Source organism: Furipterus horrens, unplaced genomic scaffold, assembly GCF_987537825.1.
Source record: "Furipterus horrens unplaced genomic scaffold, mFurHor1.1.pri manual_scaffold_5, whole genome shotgun sequence".
In the NCBI taxonomy this organism is placed as follows: Eukaryota; Metazoa; Chordata; class Mammalia; order Chiroptera; family Furipteridae; genus Furipterus; species Furipterus horrens.
Window position 1 is genome coordinate 91,789,704 of NW_028327175.1, and position 18,572 is coordinate 91,808,275.

General features: G+C 38.2%; 1 protein-coding gene across 2 annotated transcripts in view; it reads right to left on the reverse strand.

Moving 5' to 3' along the window:
- Window positions 1-18,572, reverse strand: part of FBN2 (fibrillin 2) — a 276,567-nt gene that overhangs the window by 25,168 nt on the left and 232,827 nt on the right. For both annotated transcript variants that reach the window (XM_090279079.1, XM_090279078.1), the window contains 13 exons: window positions 18,181-18,306; window positions 17,877-18,002; window positions 17,296-17,421; window positions 15,439-15,555; window positions 13,720-13,848; window positions 13,178-13,297; window positions 10,936-11,061; window positions 10,084-10,236; window positions 9,358-9,423; window positions 8,927-9,052; window positions 8,257-8,376; window positions 7,172-7,294; window positions 6,593-6,724 (listed from right to left, as the gene is read on the reverse strand). In XM_090279079.1, the coding sequence (XP_090135205.1) occupies window positions 6,593-6,724; window positions 7,172-7,294; window positions 8,257-8,376; window positions 8,927-9,052; window positions 9,358-9,423; window positions 10,084-10,236; window positions 10,936-11,061; window positions 13,178-13,297; window positions 13,720-13,848; window positions 15,439-15,555; window positions 17,296-17,421; window positions 17,877-18,002; window positions 18,181-18,306 (1,590 nt within the window). The remainder of the gene's footprint in view (window positions 1-6,592; window positions 6,725-7,171; window positions 7,295-8,256; window positions 8,377-8,926; window positions 9,053-9,357; window positions 9,424-10,083; window positions 10,237-10,935; window positions 11,062-13,177; window positions 13,298-13,719; window positions 13,849-15,438; window positions 15,556-17,295; window positions 17,422-17,876; window positions 18,003-18,180; window positions 18,307-18,572) is intronic.

An 18,572-nucleotide genomic window follows, 5' to 3' on the forward strand; every position in this document is an offset into this window, starting at 1 on the left:
CCTCTTGCACATACGCTCGACTTGGGGGACTTAGCCCACAACCCAGGCATGAGCCCTGACTGGGAATCAAACCAGACACCTTTTGGTTTGTGAGATGATGCCCAACCTTCTAAGCCACATCAGTCAGGGCACTGACTCCCATTTTATTTTATTTTACTGTGGCTTTATTGAGGTATAATTGACAAATGAAATTGCAAGATAATTAAAGTGTACATGATACATATACCTTGTGAAAAGATTCCTCCGTTAAGTTAACTGACACATCCATCAACTCACATATTTACTTTTTTTGTGTGGGTTCTCTATCCTCACCAAAATTGATCTATATATCTGTTTTTATGCCAATACCATAGTATTTTGGTTACTATAGCTGTAATAGTTCAAAATCAGGAAGCATTATGCCTCCAGCTTTGTTCTTCCTTCTCAAGATTATGTTGGTTCTTGTGGTTCCATACAAATTTCTTGAAAGAATGATCTATGGTTTTCATTTCCACTTCCTAATCTCTGGATTCTTTTCATAACCCATGTGCTCCACCCTAACATGGAAACTATTCCTGAAGAGGTCACCAATTCTAATTATTACCTTCCTGTCTATATATCTTATTCTTTTATCTCAGCAGCATTATACACCACTGACTACTCCCTAAGTGCCTGAATAATCCATTCTTGTAACTCTCATGACTTCACAATGACTTGGAGAACTTCCTCTCCTTCTGGCTATTTATTTTTAGTCTTCTAAATATTTTTAATCACTCTAAATAGTGCGGTACCCAGAGCGCAGTCACTACTTCTACTCTCTATGTTCTCTCTCACTGTTCTCAACCTATGATATTTTTAAACACCACCTATTAGCCAGCAATTTATAGCTATGGCCTACTTGATGTTACCGCTGAAAATCTAATATATATCTGACACTTAACATGGTCAAAATAGAACTTTATTCTTCTATGCCCATAACCACACCGGGTTCTTCCAGTCTTACCCTTATCAGTTAATAGTAGCTTCATCCAATCAATTATTCCAGTAAAAGCCCTAGGACTCATTTTTTGTACTTCTTCCTTAATCCACAATATCCAACCAATCCATCAGCTAGTTCTGTTGATTATCTCCAAAGTATATTCTGAATCTGTCCATTTTACCACTTTGATACTGCTACGGCTTGTATCAAAAGCCTCCTTTGTCTCAAAATAGCCAAATGAATCCTGCTCCTGCTCCCACACCCTTACAATGTGTTATCTACAAGGCAACCAGAAATCTTTTAAAATGTAAATTAGAGAATAACAACTAGCACTTAACTGAAATTTTACTATATTTCAAGCACTGTTCTAAAGATTTTTATATGAATTCCCTAATCTAATGCTCCTGATTATCTTCTGAGGTATGCAATCTCATCATTCCTGTTTCTGTTCAGATGAGACACATGGGGAAGCCCACTTGCTCTAGGTCACAGAGCTAGTAGTTATGAAACTAGATTTCTCATATTTGCCATCCATCTTCAGGGCGTACACTCCGAGTCCCTCGGCCACAATGTCCTTAGCATAAAACCAGCCCCTTACCATGACCTAAAATGCCCTTGCCTACCTCTGGACTTCACCTCAGGCCACTCTCCTGGCAGAAACTTCAGTTACACTGGCTTTCATTCCTGCCTAGGGGTCTTTGTTCTTGCTGTTTCCTTATTTTTTCTCTCTAGTTACCAGTTCAAATGTCACTTCATCAGAGAACCCTTCCTTAAAAGTGTATTCTAAAGTAGTTCTCACTTGGACTTCTGGCCAAGATGGAGGGCTAGACAGACATGCTGTGTCTCCCTCCACAACTAAGAAGGAATGCAACTACCTCAAAACTAGAGACAACCGGAAGTTCCAGAAAATCGAGCTGCATTAGCCCAACAAACAAAGATATAAAGAAGAAATAGTCATCTAGACAGGTAGGAGAGGCAGAGCTAGGGCGGAGAAGATGCAATGTGGTGGTGGTGGTGGCGGCGGCGGCAGCAGCAGCAGCAGCAACAGAGGCAGGCTGCCGGAAAGTGCACTCACACATTTTAAAAAGTCAGGAGGGACAACTGGGGAGCACTTCCAGCACCAGACCAGATCACGCAGCTCATGGTCCCAGCGCTGGGGAAAATGAAGCCTCATTGCTTCTGACTGTGCAAACCAGTGGGTGTTGGGGCAGAGGAGGAAACTGCCAGTCTCTCAGCGGAGTCCACTTGTTTAAAGGGCCCCCACAGTCCTAGAACACCCGCAGACCCACCCACTCTGGGAACGATGGCCAGGGAAACAGCTAGAGAGGTGCCAGTAACAGATAAAGTGGGAGAAGTGCCTGGAAAAGAGGCGAGTGCTGAGCAAGCAACATTATTCCCTCTCAGACTCCTCCCCCACATACAGTGCCAAAATATGGTGATGAGAACTCAAGGCTCTGCCCCTTACAATGTAACAGGTGTGACAGCTCTACCTAAGACACAGAGGCAAACAAACACAGGAGCCTTTCAAGATGAGGAGACAGAGAAGTATGGCCCAAAAGAGGGAACAGATCAAGGTCCCAGTGGGAGAACTAAGTGATGAGGAGATAGCCAACCTAACAAATGAGGAGATAGTCAACCTAACAGACACTGAGTTCAAAACACTGGTGATAAAGATGCTCACAGGCTTGACAGACATGCTTAAGTATGGCAGACACATAAGGAAAGAAGTGAAGGCTATGCTAAATGAAATGTAGGAAAAGCCAGAGAAAACCAATGGTGAAAGGAAGGAAATTGGGGTTCAAATCAATGATTTGGAACGTAAGAAAGAAAAAAACAGTCAACCAGTACAGAATGAGAAAACAAAAGTTGAAAAAAATGAGGAGAGGCTTAGGAACCTCTGGGACAACTTTAAACATGCCAACATCCAAACCATAGGGGTGCCAGAAGGAGAAGAGGAAGAGCAAGAAATTGAAAAATTATGTGAGAAATTAATGAAGCAAAACTCCCCATATTTGGCAAAGGAAATAGATCTACAAGTTCAGGAAGCATGGAGAATCTCAAAGAAGCTAGACTCAAAAAGGGCCACACCAAGACACATCAAAATTAAAATGCCAAAGGTGAAAGGTAAAAAGAGAATCTTAAAAGCAGCAAGAGAAAAGCAGAGAGTTACCTACAAAGGGGTGCCTATAAGACTATCGGCTGATTTATCAAAAGAAACTTTGCAAGCAAGAAGGGATTGGCAAGAAGTATTCAAGGATATGAAAAGCAAGGACTTACAACCAAGATTACTCTATCCAGCAAAGCTATCATTTAGAATGGAAGCACAGATGAAGTGCTTCTCAGATAAGGTAAAGCTAAAGGAGCTCATCATCACCAAGCCATTATTATATGAAATGTCAAAGGGCCTTACTTAAGAAAAAAAAAAGATCAAAATTATGAACATTAAAATGACAACAAACTCACAACTATCAACAACAGAATCTAAAAAATAAAAACAAAATCCAACTAAGCAAACCAGAATAGGAACAGAATCATAGGTATGGGGATAATTTGGAGGGTTATCAGTTGGGAGGGGGAGGGAGAGAAATGGGGAAATGGTGTGGGGATTAAGAAGCATAATTTGTTGGTACAAAATAGACAGGAGGAAATTAAGAATAATATAGGAAAGGGTGAAGCCAAAGAATATATATGCATGACACATGGACATGAACTAAGGGGGGTGGGATTGCTATACGGAAGTGGGGTACTGGGCAGAGGGGAGCAAAGGGGGAAAAATTAGAACTACTGTAACAACATGATCAATAAAATATACTTAAAAAATGAAAAAATATATAAAGTAGTTCCCACTCAATCACTAACTCCTATATTCCCGAAAAGACTTAAACACTATGTGAGATCATCACGTTGATTATTTCTTTATTTGTTTGATGAATGCTTCTCCCTGGCGAGAACATAAACCACTTGAGAATGGGTAGGGGCAGAGGGAGGGGAAGCTTGTCCTTTTAGTTTACTGTGATATCCCCAGAACCACAAACATAGTAGATGTTCAAAAAATAATTTAATAAATGAATGAATGTTCTGTAACAATTTTCCAGGCAGCAATGTGCTCTTCTCATATGCAAATTTAAATATTTTCTACAAGAATTTCTTCTATGCCTTGTCTGGTGCAGCTCAGTTGATTGGGTGTCATCCTGCAAAGTGGAAGGTGTCTGGTTCAATTCCTAGTCAGGCACATGCCTAGGTTGTGGGTTTGGTCCATGGTCAGGGTGCATATGAGAGGCAACTTATCAATGTTTCTCTCTGACATTGATGTTTCTCTCCTTTTCTTTCTCCCTTCCTTCCCCCACATCCCCATCCCGCTAAAAAGAAATTGATATAATCTTAGAGGAAAAAAAGAATTTCTTCTACAAATACTCAAATATATTTCAATATTTTTTCCTGTTTTTATTTGTTCAGTTTTCTTTTTATCCACGACTTCATTTATGTGTATTTGACTTTGTCTTCCACCTCTGTTATATTCTTATTAATCACATACCTATCCATATTACTGTGTTGACATTCCTCTCTATTTTTTATTATTGTTAATGTGACATTAATTTCTGTGGTAACTTTATTTATTTCTTAAGCTCTGCTAGACTATTATTTTTGATATTGCTTTATCTTATTTTTCAGTCTCTTCATATTTGAATTTTATTGATATCTTTTACAGTTACTAAAACTATTTTTCTAAATATTTCTTCTGTTTCCTGAGACATCTTAGTCTATTTCTTGCTCATTTTCCTCCCACCCCCATGCCGCCCCAGTATATACACATTAATTGCAGTCTTGTGTAATTATTCATCCCTGAACAATTTTCTCCAGTTCAGCTATTTGCTGAAAAATAGTGTAGGAAAAGATCACTAGTGCTGAACTGGGCATAATCAACAATTTTGTTGTACGAACACTCCCTTCCTGTCCTTGGGATGTGCACACTCAAGCTTTTAGGTCACTTAGGAGTTCAGTATGGCTCTGAGTCAAGTTCTTTAAGTCTCAGAAAGTCACTATGATTTCTCTTTCACTTCGTGTCTTTCTGACACTGCAATACAGAAAGAGGCTGCTACAAAAATACTCCATTTTTCTCTCATTCGCCTATGTGCTTTATCTCCTAATCAAAGGCTGTTGGGTAAACTTTAAAACCGGGGCAGTTACTTTTAGAGATATTTGTATTCTGCCAAAGGTTAAAGAAAAATTATGCCGCTGAACATCTGTGTTTTAGTTTGAAATTTTGTATCATTTCAAGGATATTTTTCAGAGTCTGTAGTTGGGACCACTTCTTCACTCAGGCTAAGACTCTTTTCTTCCTCCTTTGTCATAGTTCTAAAATCTTCAGGGGATGGAAGTGAAGTAACACATTTTTATTCCATCACTGTGAAAATGAAGCCTTCTCCAGAAAGTATTCTATTGACATTTGCATTGAAATTTAATGATCTTACTAAAATTTTTTCTATTTATTAGACTTCTCTCTTCATTCATTTTATAGCATGGATATGCCACGTTCACTTAGCTGTGCTCCTGTGATGGGCATTTAAGTTGTTTCCTATTTTTTCTTGTTGTTAATATAAGGAAAATTGTAGAGAACCTCCTTGTATTTCCTCTCCTGCGATAGATTCATTTTTAAAACAGCTTTACTAAGGTATAATTTAGATGCTATATAATCTTCATGTTTTATGTGTGTGATTTAATGATTTTTAGTAAATTATAGTGTTGTGCAATCACTGAAAACTAGTTTTAGAAAGTTTCTGTCATCCAAAGAGATCCATGGTGCCCATTTATATCCACTCTCTATTCCAACTCCAGCACCAGGCAATCACTAATAGATACATTATAAAAAAATCTTATATGGTCTTCTTCCCCCAAATTGTAAATTATTAGCAATCTTCAAATGTTTCTCCAAGAGTACGCACATATTTTTCTAGGTACAGGAGGTTAGGAGGAGGCAGCAGTTCCTTAATTAAAGGAGGGAGCCCCCGTTCTCAAGGAGAAAAAAGACTGAGTAGGAGTCGGCTGTGTCCCAGGTGATAACACCTTTGGGAAGAAGTGCAGAGATAATGAATACAGTGGCCAAGACCAGCTTACATGGCAGGAGACTTTGACTTGCATCGCAAAATCATAGTCCTACCTTGTCCCTTGACCAATTAACTGAAGTTCAAATATGTTAAAAATATGGCCAAGGTCACCGATATATTCAGCCTGTAATAGGGTTCTGGAGATTATCTGCCTCTTTACTCGTCTCATTCATAGAATGATTAAAAGAGAGAGAGAGAAAGAGAGAGAACATTAACTCATACTTCTATTTTGCTACATGAGCATAATTGTTTTAAGGAGTTTTCTACACTTCTAACTTTAGCATTTTAGATTTATAGGACACAGAGTTATGAAAAACAAGAGGGCATATATTCTCGGAAAGGCCTAACTGCACTGCCTTATCTGGAGCATATGATATCGGCAGGGACCCTGACATGAAGGAAGTCTAGCACAGCCTTGAAACAGCTGGAAAAAGAGTGGGCTTACAGTCAGGATGGTTTGGGAATACTGCCATAAATCTGTCTTGCCATAGGAGTATTAAATAAGCGACATCATCCCTTAGAGCCTTACCTACACAGCCTTCTCCATCAGGCCTTCGGGTCATCCCAGGTGGGCAGATGCACATGAACGTGCCAATCAGATTCTTACACATCATGCCTCTTGATTCACAGTCATGTAGTCCTTCAGCACATTCATCCAGGTCTATATAATATTTTTAAGAGAAAAAAACAGGAAATTCTCAGAAAGAGACTACTGTTCAGTACCATTAAGTCGTATTTTTGGTTTCGGGGATCTGAAAATATAATTATACATGTGACACAGAAAGGAGGAGTCCCACCTTTCTGGGCTATTGGCTACACTCTAGATTTATAAGTTTCAGCATTGGTCCTAATGGGAAGAAGTCCGGGAAAAGGCAATCTTTGCTTTAGTAAGAGTCGAATTAGTGAGCTCCTCAACCCATCTTACCTTTGACTCTATTGAACAGACCATTAAGTGTCTTGTTATCTAGGTATGGAATCTAGCAGTAAAATGCGGTCATAAACATTTCTGTGAAGTGCTGGAGGAAGATAGCTGAGAATTATAAAATCATTAAAATATGTTCCCAGCATGGCATGTAAAGTCTAACCACTCTCTTGCCTGTGGCCTTACCTTTGCACATCTTCTGGTCTTCCCTGAGTGCGTAGCCAATGGGGCATGTGCATTCGTAGGACCCGAAGGTGTTCATGCAGCGGAAAGCACACAGCAGAGGGTTCTGGGCACACTCATTGATATCTGACCAAAGAAACAAACAGCCATGTACTCATCCTCGGGTTCTAATCATTTGTTTAAAGAAACACTGATGTATTTACTTGGCAGCTATATAGAAAGCAATAGGATGATCTAACTTCCACCTCTGATATGGAGAACTAGATACTCAACAAGCTCATCCTCCAATAAATAACTATAAATTCGGAAAAAAACAAAACAAAAACTACTCCCTAAAAAAGCTTTTAGTGATGAGGTGAAACTCAGCAAACAACCAGCAAGGAATAACTTCACATTTTTTATTCCTGAAATTACCCAGGCCAGGCAGTGGCAGTACCTGGCAGCTACATCTTCAATAGAAACTTTCTCAGCTTCTGTAGAAGGAGCCTTGGGGCATCCAAAGTTGCTGAAGAGTGAGGGGGAACTCCAGAAAGGAGAGGGCCAGAGAGAGAAAAAAAAGTGTTTGTTTGTTTTTTCTGTGCATAAAGCGAGTCCAAGCAGCTAGCTGAACCATGCACGTGTGAGAAAAATCAAAGAGGCTAACCGCTAAGGTTCCCAGAGCAAAACTGAAATCTGAATCACTGTCTTCCACAGGCCTGTCAGTCTGCTCCCACTTTCATCCAAGTTAATTGCCTGCTAAGACAATAGCATTCACATTCTTAGAAGTAATGTAGCTGATTCCAGAAGATATCATTCACAACATCCAGGGTGCAATCCAAAATTAAGCAACATGAGGAAGTGTCAGGAAAATGTGACCCAATCTCAAGGGAAGAGACAACCAATGGATGCTAACCCTGAGATGATCCAGATGCTGGATTATCAGACAAGGGCATTAAAGCAGCCATTGTAACTATGCTCCCTGAAGTAAAGGAAAATATATTTGTGATGACTATAATCATTAATTGAATAGCAGAAAAATATAAGTAAAAGCTGAGACATTAAAATCTCTTTCTATATCTAGAAGAAATGATAAGAAAAGTATCACTTGCCTTCACAATTCATCATGGGCCCTGGCTCAAAGCCTTCATTGCAATTGCATTCAAAACTCCCAATAACATTGGTGCATGTACCATTTCCGCATGGATTGCCTATTGAACATTCATCAGTATCTGAACAAAAATATGAAAGTGTCAAAACATTTGGAGAAGTTTCAGTAATTGAAGTACACCTGTGAATCGAAGTAATGGCCTCACATGTTATTAGGATCTGTGTAGCGCATACCTGACTCTTGCCCTCCACCTCCCTCTGCCTTGGTCAGCTGGCCTTTGTGAAGTGCAGAGGACCCTGAAGAATCAAGTGTGCAAAGCTCTGAGCCTCCAGACAGCTGTGCTTGCCTTAAAACTCACAAACCCAGAGAGAGATACGGTATTCTGCTCCAAGAGCAGGCGTGGAAAGTCATAAAGCAAAATGGATCTCTTTCCCAGTTAGTGGTTTTGGCAATTATAAATCTCTAGACCCATCAGTTTGTATATTTTGGTTGGAGGCAGAGGTTGGGCAAATCTCTTCATCTTCACATAAACCAGGTCTACTGGAAAATGTAGGATGGGAAAGAGCAGTTACTAGCTACCAAATCCCATCACTGCCCAGGGTGTTTGAGAAACCTTTTGCTGAATACAAGAGATAAAATAGAACTTTAGGTGATATGGAGTCAACACTCACCTACACAGCGTACTCCAGTGTAATCAAGGTTGTAACCCATTGGGCATTCACAGCGAAAAGACCCATCTGTGTTGATACACTGACCATTTGAGCAGATGCCCGGGCTCTCAAGACATTCATTGACATCTAAAACACAGAATTACCCATAAACTTCCTCATAAAAAAAGATCTGTCAAAGCTGTGTATTCAAAAGACTTAAAAATTTTAAAACATATAAACATTTCTTCTCGCCAAGAAATATACAATGTATTTACCACAACAGAGTCTTATGATATATGTAATGCATGTAACATAGAATGAATATTGTTTATGTACACTAAATATAATATATTAGATGTCATACAGTAAAATTAGTATGATTTATAAAATAAATGTATAATCAATATATTCATAAAAAGAAGACTATAGGAGGAAAATATAACAAACCACACCTTCACGGGTATCATGAAGACTGGGAACAGTTCCATGGCCGTAAGGACACAAATCCTGGAATGCTACTACAAAAAAAAAACACAAATTCCCTATTATTGAAGGTTTTCAACTACCAGAGGACTTAAAGACTGATAAACAATATACATGCGATTAGACTTTTTTCCTTTACAAACCTGTTTTTAACAAGAGCCTTTTATTTTTATGCTGTATTTCAAAAGTAGCACTGAGCATATTTAGAGAAGGTCACCTGAGCTTGCCCAGCTCCTTCCAGCCCACCTGCTGAGGGCTTCCAGTTCTATCTGTTCGCTCATTTATCACTGAGCAGCCAAAGAGCCCTCTCTGCCCATTACACACAGAAGTCACTCCTGACACAGAGGCCAAGCCAGTTCCTAGCTTTCTGGGAACTACCCTACAATTCAGCTGTGTTAACAAGGCCTGGAGGCTCTTCATCTCTTCCAGGAAATGGCCATTGCGCTGACTCAGCTTCTCACAGAAGATCCTGAGAGCCCCCGCCTGTGATACAAGGCCCACACGGGACTCCTGCAGCAATTTGGAATACAATTTCCACCCCCTCCTTGCACCTCTCAAATTTTCATCGAAAGCAAATAATACTAACTTCGGGGGGTAACTTTACCTTCAAAATATTCATAAATTGTATAGTCAAACCTACTTCTAACAAGAATTCAGAAGCCAGAAAAAGCAGTGCTTTATGCGGTCGCTCTCACCTTCATCGTCTTTGGGACACAGCTCACAGGGGTCGCCCCAGCCCTCGCCTGGCATCTTACTACAGCAGCATTTTGCCTTTGTGGTGTTGAAAGCTTTGGGCACAGAGCACTTTCCATTTTCAAAGTTTGTGAAGCAGAAACTCTGGCGAGTATCTATTCGAGAAAGCAAAATCATGGACCTCCTTACTGGTCATTTCAAAGGCTGAAAAAATGTGTACAGAACTCTATTTCTGACAGAACATTTCATGTGGGCTGAACATATGCAGATCAGATTAGCAGTTGAAAGGTCTGGCAATCCTCAATTGCTGACTTCATTTGCCAATTTCAGTTGACTTGCCTATAAAGTTTTACTTAATTATTTTAAATGATTAAAATATTTTTATAATGTGCTTGGGAAATTTGAGAAATTATGCTCAATATTATAATGATTTCCAGATCTTTTTCCACCATTACATGGTTGCCTAAAAAGACAATGTAATAACTTCCACTTAGTTAAGTCACATAAAAAACAACTCAACAGGAATGTACGAACAAATCTATGTCAACAACAAAATGAAAACATAAAACAAGAATTTTTCCTTTAGTGTGAAATTCTTAAGATATGTGGAAACAGAGCCAATAATTGAAAGTAACTTAACATTTGTCCAGTGTACATACTTCTCAGACCTACATTCTTTTAAATTAAATGTATTGGGGTGACTTGGTTCATAGGAGACCTACATTTTTAAATGACAGATGATGTATTTGCCATAGATGTGTACTTTGTACTGAAAATTTTAGTATAATGGTTTATTGTCCAACTTTGAAGTTTCTAAGGGTGAATTATAACACAGCAGTCATTTCAAAGCTTACCGAAGCATCTCCGTCCATTATCAGATAGCACAAAGCCAGGGGGGCAGATGCACTGGAAGCCCCCAGGAGTGTTGGTGCAGGAACCAAAAAGACAGATGTTGGGATCTTCATCACATTCATTTATATCTGCAGAACAGCAGAATTTATTAAATTAATCAAATGAATACACTGTTCAACACTGCAAAAAGAATAATTTGTTCATACTCCAACAGTCCACTAGCCATTAGACATTTAATACAAACAAGAGATTACAGTATGTAAATATTTTACTTATTCTTTAAAAGTAAGTTATTATTGCTTAGAAGTCCAGTTCAACCAACCATATGCCCCAGACTCCCATGTAATCTCCAGCTCCCTGCACTTGATCCTTAGGGTTGTATGTGTGTCCACCTGCCTACCTGACATGACCAGTTCCATCAATGTCTTACAAGCATTGCAAGCTCAGCTGGTCCCCTTCTCTGATGTTCCTCTCAGCATGCTAGGTTGGGATCCTGGAGTCACCTTCATTCCTCAACCTGACTTTTAACCTCCATATGCAAACAGCATATGACCTATCAATTCTACCTCCTCTCCTTTCTTTGATTAGTAAATTCCTACCTATTATTTAAGAGCCCCCTTGAATGTCACCAATCCTCTGTGATGAGCTTCCTTGACATGCTATTTGTCACTACCACTATCATTATTCAAAGCCTCCTCCTCTGCTCCCACACCCTGAACAACCTCCAGTACAGTATCTGTTACACTGGATTGTAAGAATATCTTTACAAAACAGGTTTATTTACAAACTATGTCTTTTTTGTTAAGCAATAAGTTACCTGAAGGCAAGGCCTGTATTCTAGCACCTGAAAGGTGCCATGTTCACTATAATGTCCATCGTATGTTAGAATGGATTAGTTTGCATGTATACATGTGTAAAAATATTCTTGTGTGTAAAACATTTCTAGAAAAAAATGGTAGAAGAGAGTCTAGTCCAAAGAAAATATTACAGTGAAGTAAGTTAGCTAAAAACAAATTTTTCAGAGATGCAAAATAGTGGTATTGCCAACAATGGATAAAGAAAATAAAATATTTAAGTATAATAAAATGTAACCAAATCACAGATGTTTTTCACTAAGAACAAAGGTAGCTGAGTCTTTTTTACACAAGGAAGCATATGTATTTCTATTTCCCTCCTAATGGATGACATACTGCTACTGTTATTGTACCATAAAGGGATGGATCACAGGGATAATGAAAAACTGAGATTAAATATGGAGAAAGAATATGGAAGAAAGAATCTTAAACATTCCAATAGATTTCTTACTAAGGTGCTCCTATTATTTATTATTTTTTAAGTATCCAGAACACTAGACAATCTTACAATGAACTATACAAGTCAGATAGAAAAGGGAAAAGATATATAGACTAAATTGGAATGACTAGGAATATCCATTATAAGTAATTATATGCTCTAAAAATTTGATGAAGTAAACTGTTTCCTTCAGTTCTGTCTATATAAGTCCTTTGACTATGAACAGTAGAGTTATGTGAAATATTTTTAAAAAGTGGTAACTGAAAGGCAAAAAAAAAAAAAACCCCTTAGCAATCGCCCTAAGATTCTGGTGCTTCCGAATTTCAACAAAACTGTAAAAATTAATTTGTATAAAAGTGAAATAAAGTAACTGTAAAAAGATTGGCCTTCATCGTGTCCACCAGGAAACTCTGGGACCCACTTTTGATGTGGTTATAATGTTCTTGTAAGCTGGAAAAGTTTCAAAAGAAAAACATCTGTTATGACAAATGGATTAATATTTTCTGTTTTGACATGAGGCCTTCCCAAGGAGAAAAAAGTCTTAACAGCATTGTCAAGAATTTCTGCTTCACATTTCTAGGACTCTGGACACCTTTAAAAGCTGTTTTAAAATTGGTTGCCAAAGATTACAATTTTTGTAGATACTCTTTAAATTCAGTAGAAGGTCTCTGTTGGCATTTGGAAAAAAGATTATAAGGTACACTGAAAATCCTTTTACTAGTATAAGACTTCTGTTAATGAAAAATCCCACATCCCTAAATTCTGTATTCCTGCCACTCCATCTTCAAATCATTTCTGATGATTCAATAAGACAAATGTATGCAACTGCATGTTTAACTCCTTGCGTCAGCATGCCTACAGTGGTGTGGATGTCGTAGACTTCCATAGAGTCTGTTCCAGGTCTTACTATACTGAACGGCTTGGGGACCTCAGAATAATTGTTAGCCTTACCAATGCAGTTCTCGCTCTTTACTTCATATCCTGGGGGACAGATGCATCTGAAAGATCCCTCCAAATTCTGACAGGTACCAGGAGAACAAGAGCCAGGAAGGGCTACACATTCATTGGTGTCTTTAAAGGGAAACAAGATAAAAATTATTCAAATATGACATAACTGTTGCCAAGTGATATTAACATGAATTTAGCTTTAGCTTTCTGATCCACCAGGTCACTGTGGACATACAGACACTGAGATACTCTTTTGACATCTTGGGTCTTACTCATTTGACCAGAGGCTAATTTCCTTGTTTTGTTTCTTTTGTCTACTTTTACTGAGACATGGATAACTTCAAGTTCTATCCCAATAAAAACACTACACATGAGTCATTTTCAATTGCTGGCTTATTCCTTGTAAGGAATATTTCTTAACTTGGTCATGTGATAAGATGATCAAATGAAATGTGAATGAGTCCTTAAGTGGGGATTGGGGGAAGTCACATTATTATTTTACAAGGCAAAACAACAGAAAGACTGTTTATTATTCAGATACTTACCTATACAGTTCTTGCCATCTGGAGTAAGTTCATAACCTTCATTACATAAACACTTGAAGGAGCCAATTTCGTTAAAACACCGTCCATTTCTGCACACCTGACCAAAAAAGGAACTGCACTCATCTATGTCTGTAAGCAAACAGGAGTTAGCTTTTAAGAAAGAGCTCTCGCACATACACTGTATCAAAAGTTGAAACTTAAAAACATATTTATTGGTACACATTTACAAAAACCCTACACTACAATTCCTCATCAACACAGAGAAAAGTGGCTCACAGCATAAGTATCACAAGACTTATAAGGTCACATAGAACTACACTGTATTTCAACCACAAGGGCACATTTTGGATATTAATATAACTCAAAAATTTATAACCAATTAAAAGTTGAAGGTTTCAGATGAAACTTTCCATTCTTTCCAATTGAAAAAAAATATTTCTTTTCCCAGAGGTAAAAGAATTTAATTTAACCTGACTGTATAATTTGCAGGTGAACTTACCTGGAGATAAGCTGACTATATTCAGAGGACAAATAGTTAAGCATATTAAATACAGAAAAATAAAATATATTTAAAAAGATTCTAGAATTGCTGACATGTTTTGCTGACAGAATACTAAATTTGAAAAAAAAATCCTTTGGTATTAGGTTTTCAGTTAAGCTTAGGGTTAACTGCATTTGAGTAATTTCCTGGGTTGCTTGAAGATCGCACTTTGATCAGAAACATGTCTATGTCTTTACTTCCCTGTGGCTGTACAGAGGGCCTGAGAAACTATAGACAAGACGGTGGTAGTTGAATAAAATGTCCTATTAGCTGGACATTTTTTCCCAGTTGCAGAATTTTGAAAAATAAATCTGAGAGGAACGTATGTTGGGCTAAATTAGGAGGCAGGGTTGAGCTGTGATGGTCCAATAGTGGTAGAAAGCAAAAGTTACTTTCACATACCTTATAAGATCATGTGACTTAAGAGAGGTTATGTTTTGAAGTATCAACATAGTGCCTGGCACATGGTAAAGAAGAAATGCTGACAACGCTGGTTGTCGTTTCTCTTACTGTCCCTTCCACCAAATATAGGCACCTATCCCACTCACTAGCAATTCTCATTTCAATCAATGTCTGCTAGGGCAAAGGCTAAAATCTCGTACCATGCATACTAGGCAGTTTTACCTTCTATTGAAAATCTAAAGTTGGTCACAAGCAGAGATCAAACAGGCTTCTGAGGGTTGACATGGAAACCTAGTCACCACATGCTATTTCTGTGGGAAAAGGCACCCCTGGCTTCAAAAGCTGACAGAACATGAAGTTCCTACACACAACATGTCGTTAAGTTGAATATAAATCAAGAAGAGATTATATTAAGTAACTGTAGTAATGCTGAAACAATGACAGGTCTATCTTCGATGTCACTTAAGAGGTAAAAATAACCCCAAACCACAGCGCAGTCCCGGTACATCAATGATCACCTGCAAGGCTTTGCCCCTGAATCAACTGGTTGATTGACAGAAGCACTCAACACAGCAGATAGATTGTTTTGTGATTATTTACGCCGACACCAGAGCTTTATAGTTAATTAGAAATTAATGATATCACATACCTTTTGGCACACATTAGCAATTTTAATAATAAAAATATTTATTTCCTCTTTGGTGTTATTTTTTATTTCGGTCTGTTGTGTGGAAATGACACAGGAGGAACAAGAGACTGAGACTGACCACACTTACCTAGGCAATCGTTATTATGAGTGAGTTCAAACCCTGGATAGCAGAGACAGTTATAGGATCCAACAGTGTTTTTACAAGTTCCATTTCCACACGGATGCCGCTCACACTCATCAACATCTACAAAGAAACACTGGCTCAAAGGAATTCCATTTTTAACTAGAAAAACATAGCCTATTAAACATTCACATTATTTTAAACTTCTGATTTAGTTAGATTGTCCTCATTCAATACTAGGAACTCATATTTAGTTAAAGAAAATAAGTATGAGGTAGAAAAAACTCTAGTTATAAAATTATAAGAAAAAGTGCTGTTTCATGACTTACAGGCACATGTAGGACTCAGAACAAGGCTGAACAAGCATCCCCTAGTGGAGATGTTTTCATGAATAGTTTGCTTGTCAACTGTAGGGAAACTAATCTTTCAAAACACTAAAAGAATTCTGTTCTTAAGCATTTTAAACAATCCCCCAGACATTTAGAAATCTTAATTTGATCAGCACAACAAAGATAAACTTTAGTTTCCCAGATGTTATGAATAAGTGGAATCCAGATTGAAGAAGTCAATTAGAATGCAATATTATTAGCCTTCAAAAAATGAAATTAAGAAAATATTTAGAAAGGTCATTCTCATATAAGAGAGCAGATTTCCTAGACTATGAATTCCAGGCAGCTGAAACTCTTCCACTGTGCAAAAACAAACAAACAAACAAAAAAATATTGTTCCTTACGAAGAAGCCTTTGTTTAGGATAGGTACTACCAAAGAGTCTAGCTGACTTTTATCCCAGATGAATTGTTAGGGTCGAGGAAAGATTTCTCCATAAGAATTTTTGTATAATAAATCTCATATCTTTTTAGCCAGGAGAAGCATGTATAAGCAAACATTCTCAGAAAGTTCGTGCAAATAGGGCCAGATCCTCTACTGGTCCTTTGCACAAGTATCTCCTACAGAACTTTTCCTACCACCAAGGGACGAGTCCATACGGGGAGCCCTTAGGAGGCAATGGATGAATGGAGACATTTTCCTGGTGGTCCTTGTTGTATGGATATACCATAAAGTAAACTAGTTCTGACGTACTGAAATCTGACTTTACTCTTCATATATTATCTTAAATATCAAAAGAGAATATTCACAACTTTAGCTTCTCCTAAATTGAGAACATGCCAATTATAAATAGCCAAGTTATAATTTGATTTTCCTCCCTCAGGTGCAAGGCATGGAGAACCTTTTGTGCAGAGATAAAGCCAGTGGTTGACATCAGATTAAAGAGCTATGCTGAGTTCCAAGGTGTCCAGACCCTCTGCTTTTGAAATATTATTAATCACCAGCTCAGCAAGTACTTACTGACACTCTCATTGCTTAACTAACCATTACATTAGCTACTGTTGCTTCTAAAATTGTTTTTAAGAGTCAAAACACAAAAGAAGCAGATAAATCCCATGTATTCAATGATTGGGGGGGGGGGAGAGTATGTATATATATGTATGTGTGTGCATGTATATATATTCATTTCAAAACTCACTCTTACTGCTTACTCCCTGGCATTCCTGTATCGAAAAGGCTTTCCTCCATGGTAACAGAGAGGGGTACAGGGCAGCAGGCACTGCAGTGACTTCCACATAACCCTGAGTGCCCCAGAGGCCATGTGAAAGCCATCTGGGGAAAAAGGTTGTGAACACTGAACCAAAGAACACATTGTGATGCATCCCTGCTTACACATTTTATATTGAACGAAACCATAAACAATTTAAGATAGTTAACTTTTTGCAAGTCATGTTAACGTGGCAAGGGACCGAACCATAGTCTCTTTTGGATGCTCAACTCCATTTCACCCTCTGGAACTAATGTCCTCCTCTTACCCATGCACATGGTCTGGTCCTGAGAAGCCTTAAAGCCATTGTGGCAGATGCACTGGTAACTTCCTTGCAAATCAACACACAGGCCATGACTGCAAACATTAGGAATTTCTAAACATTCGTTGCGATCTAAAAAAATAAAGACATGTTACACATATCTGATTTTTATTAAGATTCCTTCATTTTTTCACAGGCATGATTCTATAATCTGCTATTAATTATTACAGATAGGCTGAAAATGAACCATGACAACAGCTGAATCAAAATAAAGACTTTAAAGTATCCAAGTTTCTTTCTTTTAAAATCATGCCATTTTTATATGTTGATTGGTATGTTGAGGATATTATTTTATTTTCGGTCCAAGCCTAGGAAAATCCACTGAAGAGACCTCTTTTCTGAACAAAATAATCTAATAAAAATGGTGAAATACGTTCAATATCAATGAAGAGATTTACTAAGAAAAATCTCTTCAAAATTATCTGTGAAAATAATTTTTGATAGAAAAGCATAGACAACCTTTCAGTGTAGGAAATCTAAAGAACGCTGTGCTCGGTGCCAAAGAATACAATCAGCCTCCTTCTTACCAACACAGGCCCCGTTGGGCGAGAGCTTGAAACCCGCAGCGCACTCGCAGCGGTAGCTGCCGGGACTGTTGATGCAGTCTGCGTTTCGCTGGCAGAGGTTATCGCCGTTGCTGCACTCATCAATATCTGAAAGGGAGAGTCTCACTTTTACAATTTCATCATTGCATTAGTATTACACTCACTTAACCATGTGATGGTTGACTCCTAAATACCAAGAAAGAAACTGTAAACAACCAGAAAGCTACCTAACACTGTTCAGGTCCCCAAACTTGTTTCGATAAAGGTCACACATTGTTCAGGTTACCTTCACAGACCAGGAGTAAGTCATTGTAACTGAATCCTGTAGGGCATTCACAGCGGAAACTGCCAATCTGGTTGATGCACACACCATTTGCACAAATGCCTGGAATCTCTTTACATTCATCAATGTCTGAAATTGAACAGATTTGATCAAATATATGTGGTCCTGCCTAATGTGCTTAGCATAGAACCTTGAATAATGCTGTGTGTACACTGGGATGAGGACGCACTCAACGTCACAAAAAATCATTTCTATACTGGAATGAATGACTGTGCTTCATGAAAGCATATAGGCCATAAAACATGATTTCCTTTAAACCACAATGGAAAGATTGAAGTAGCTGATTAAATATACCACGTGCTTTCATTGTCAATGTAGCAAATGAACCCCGTAGG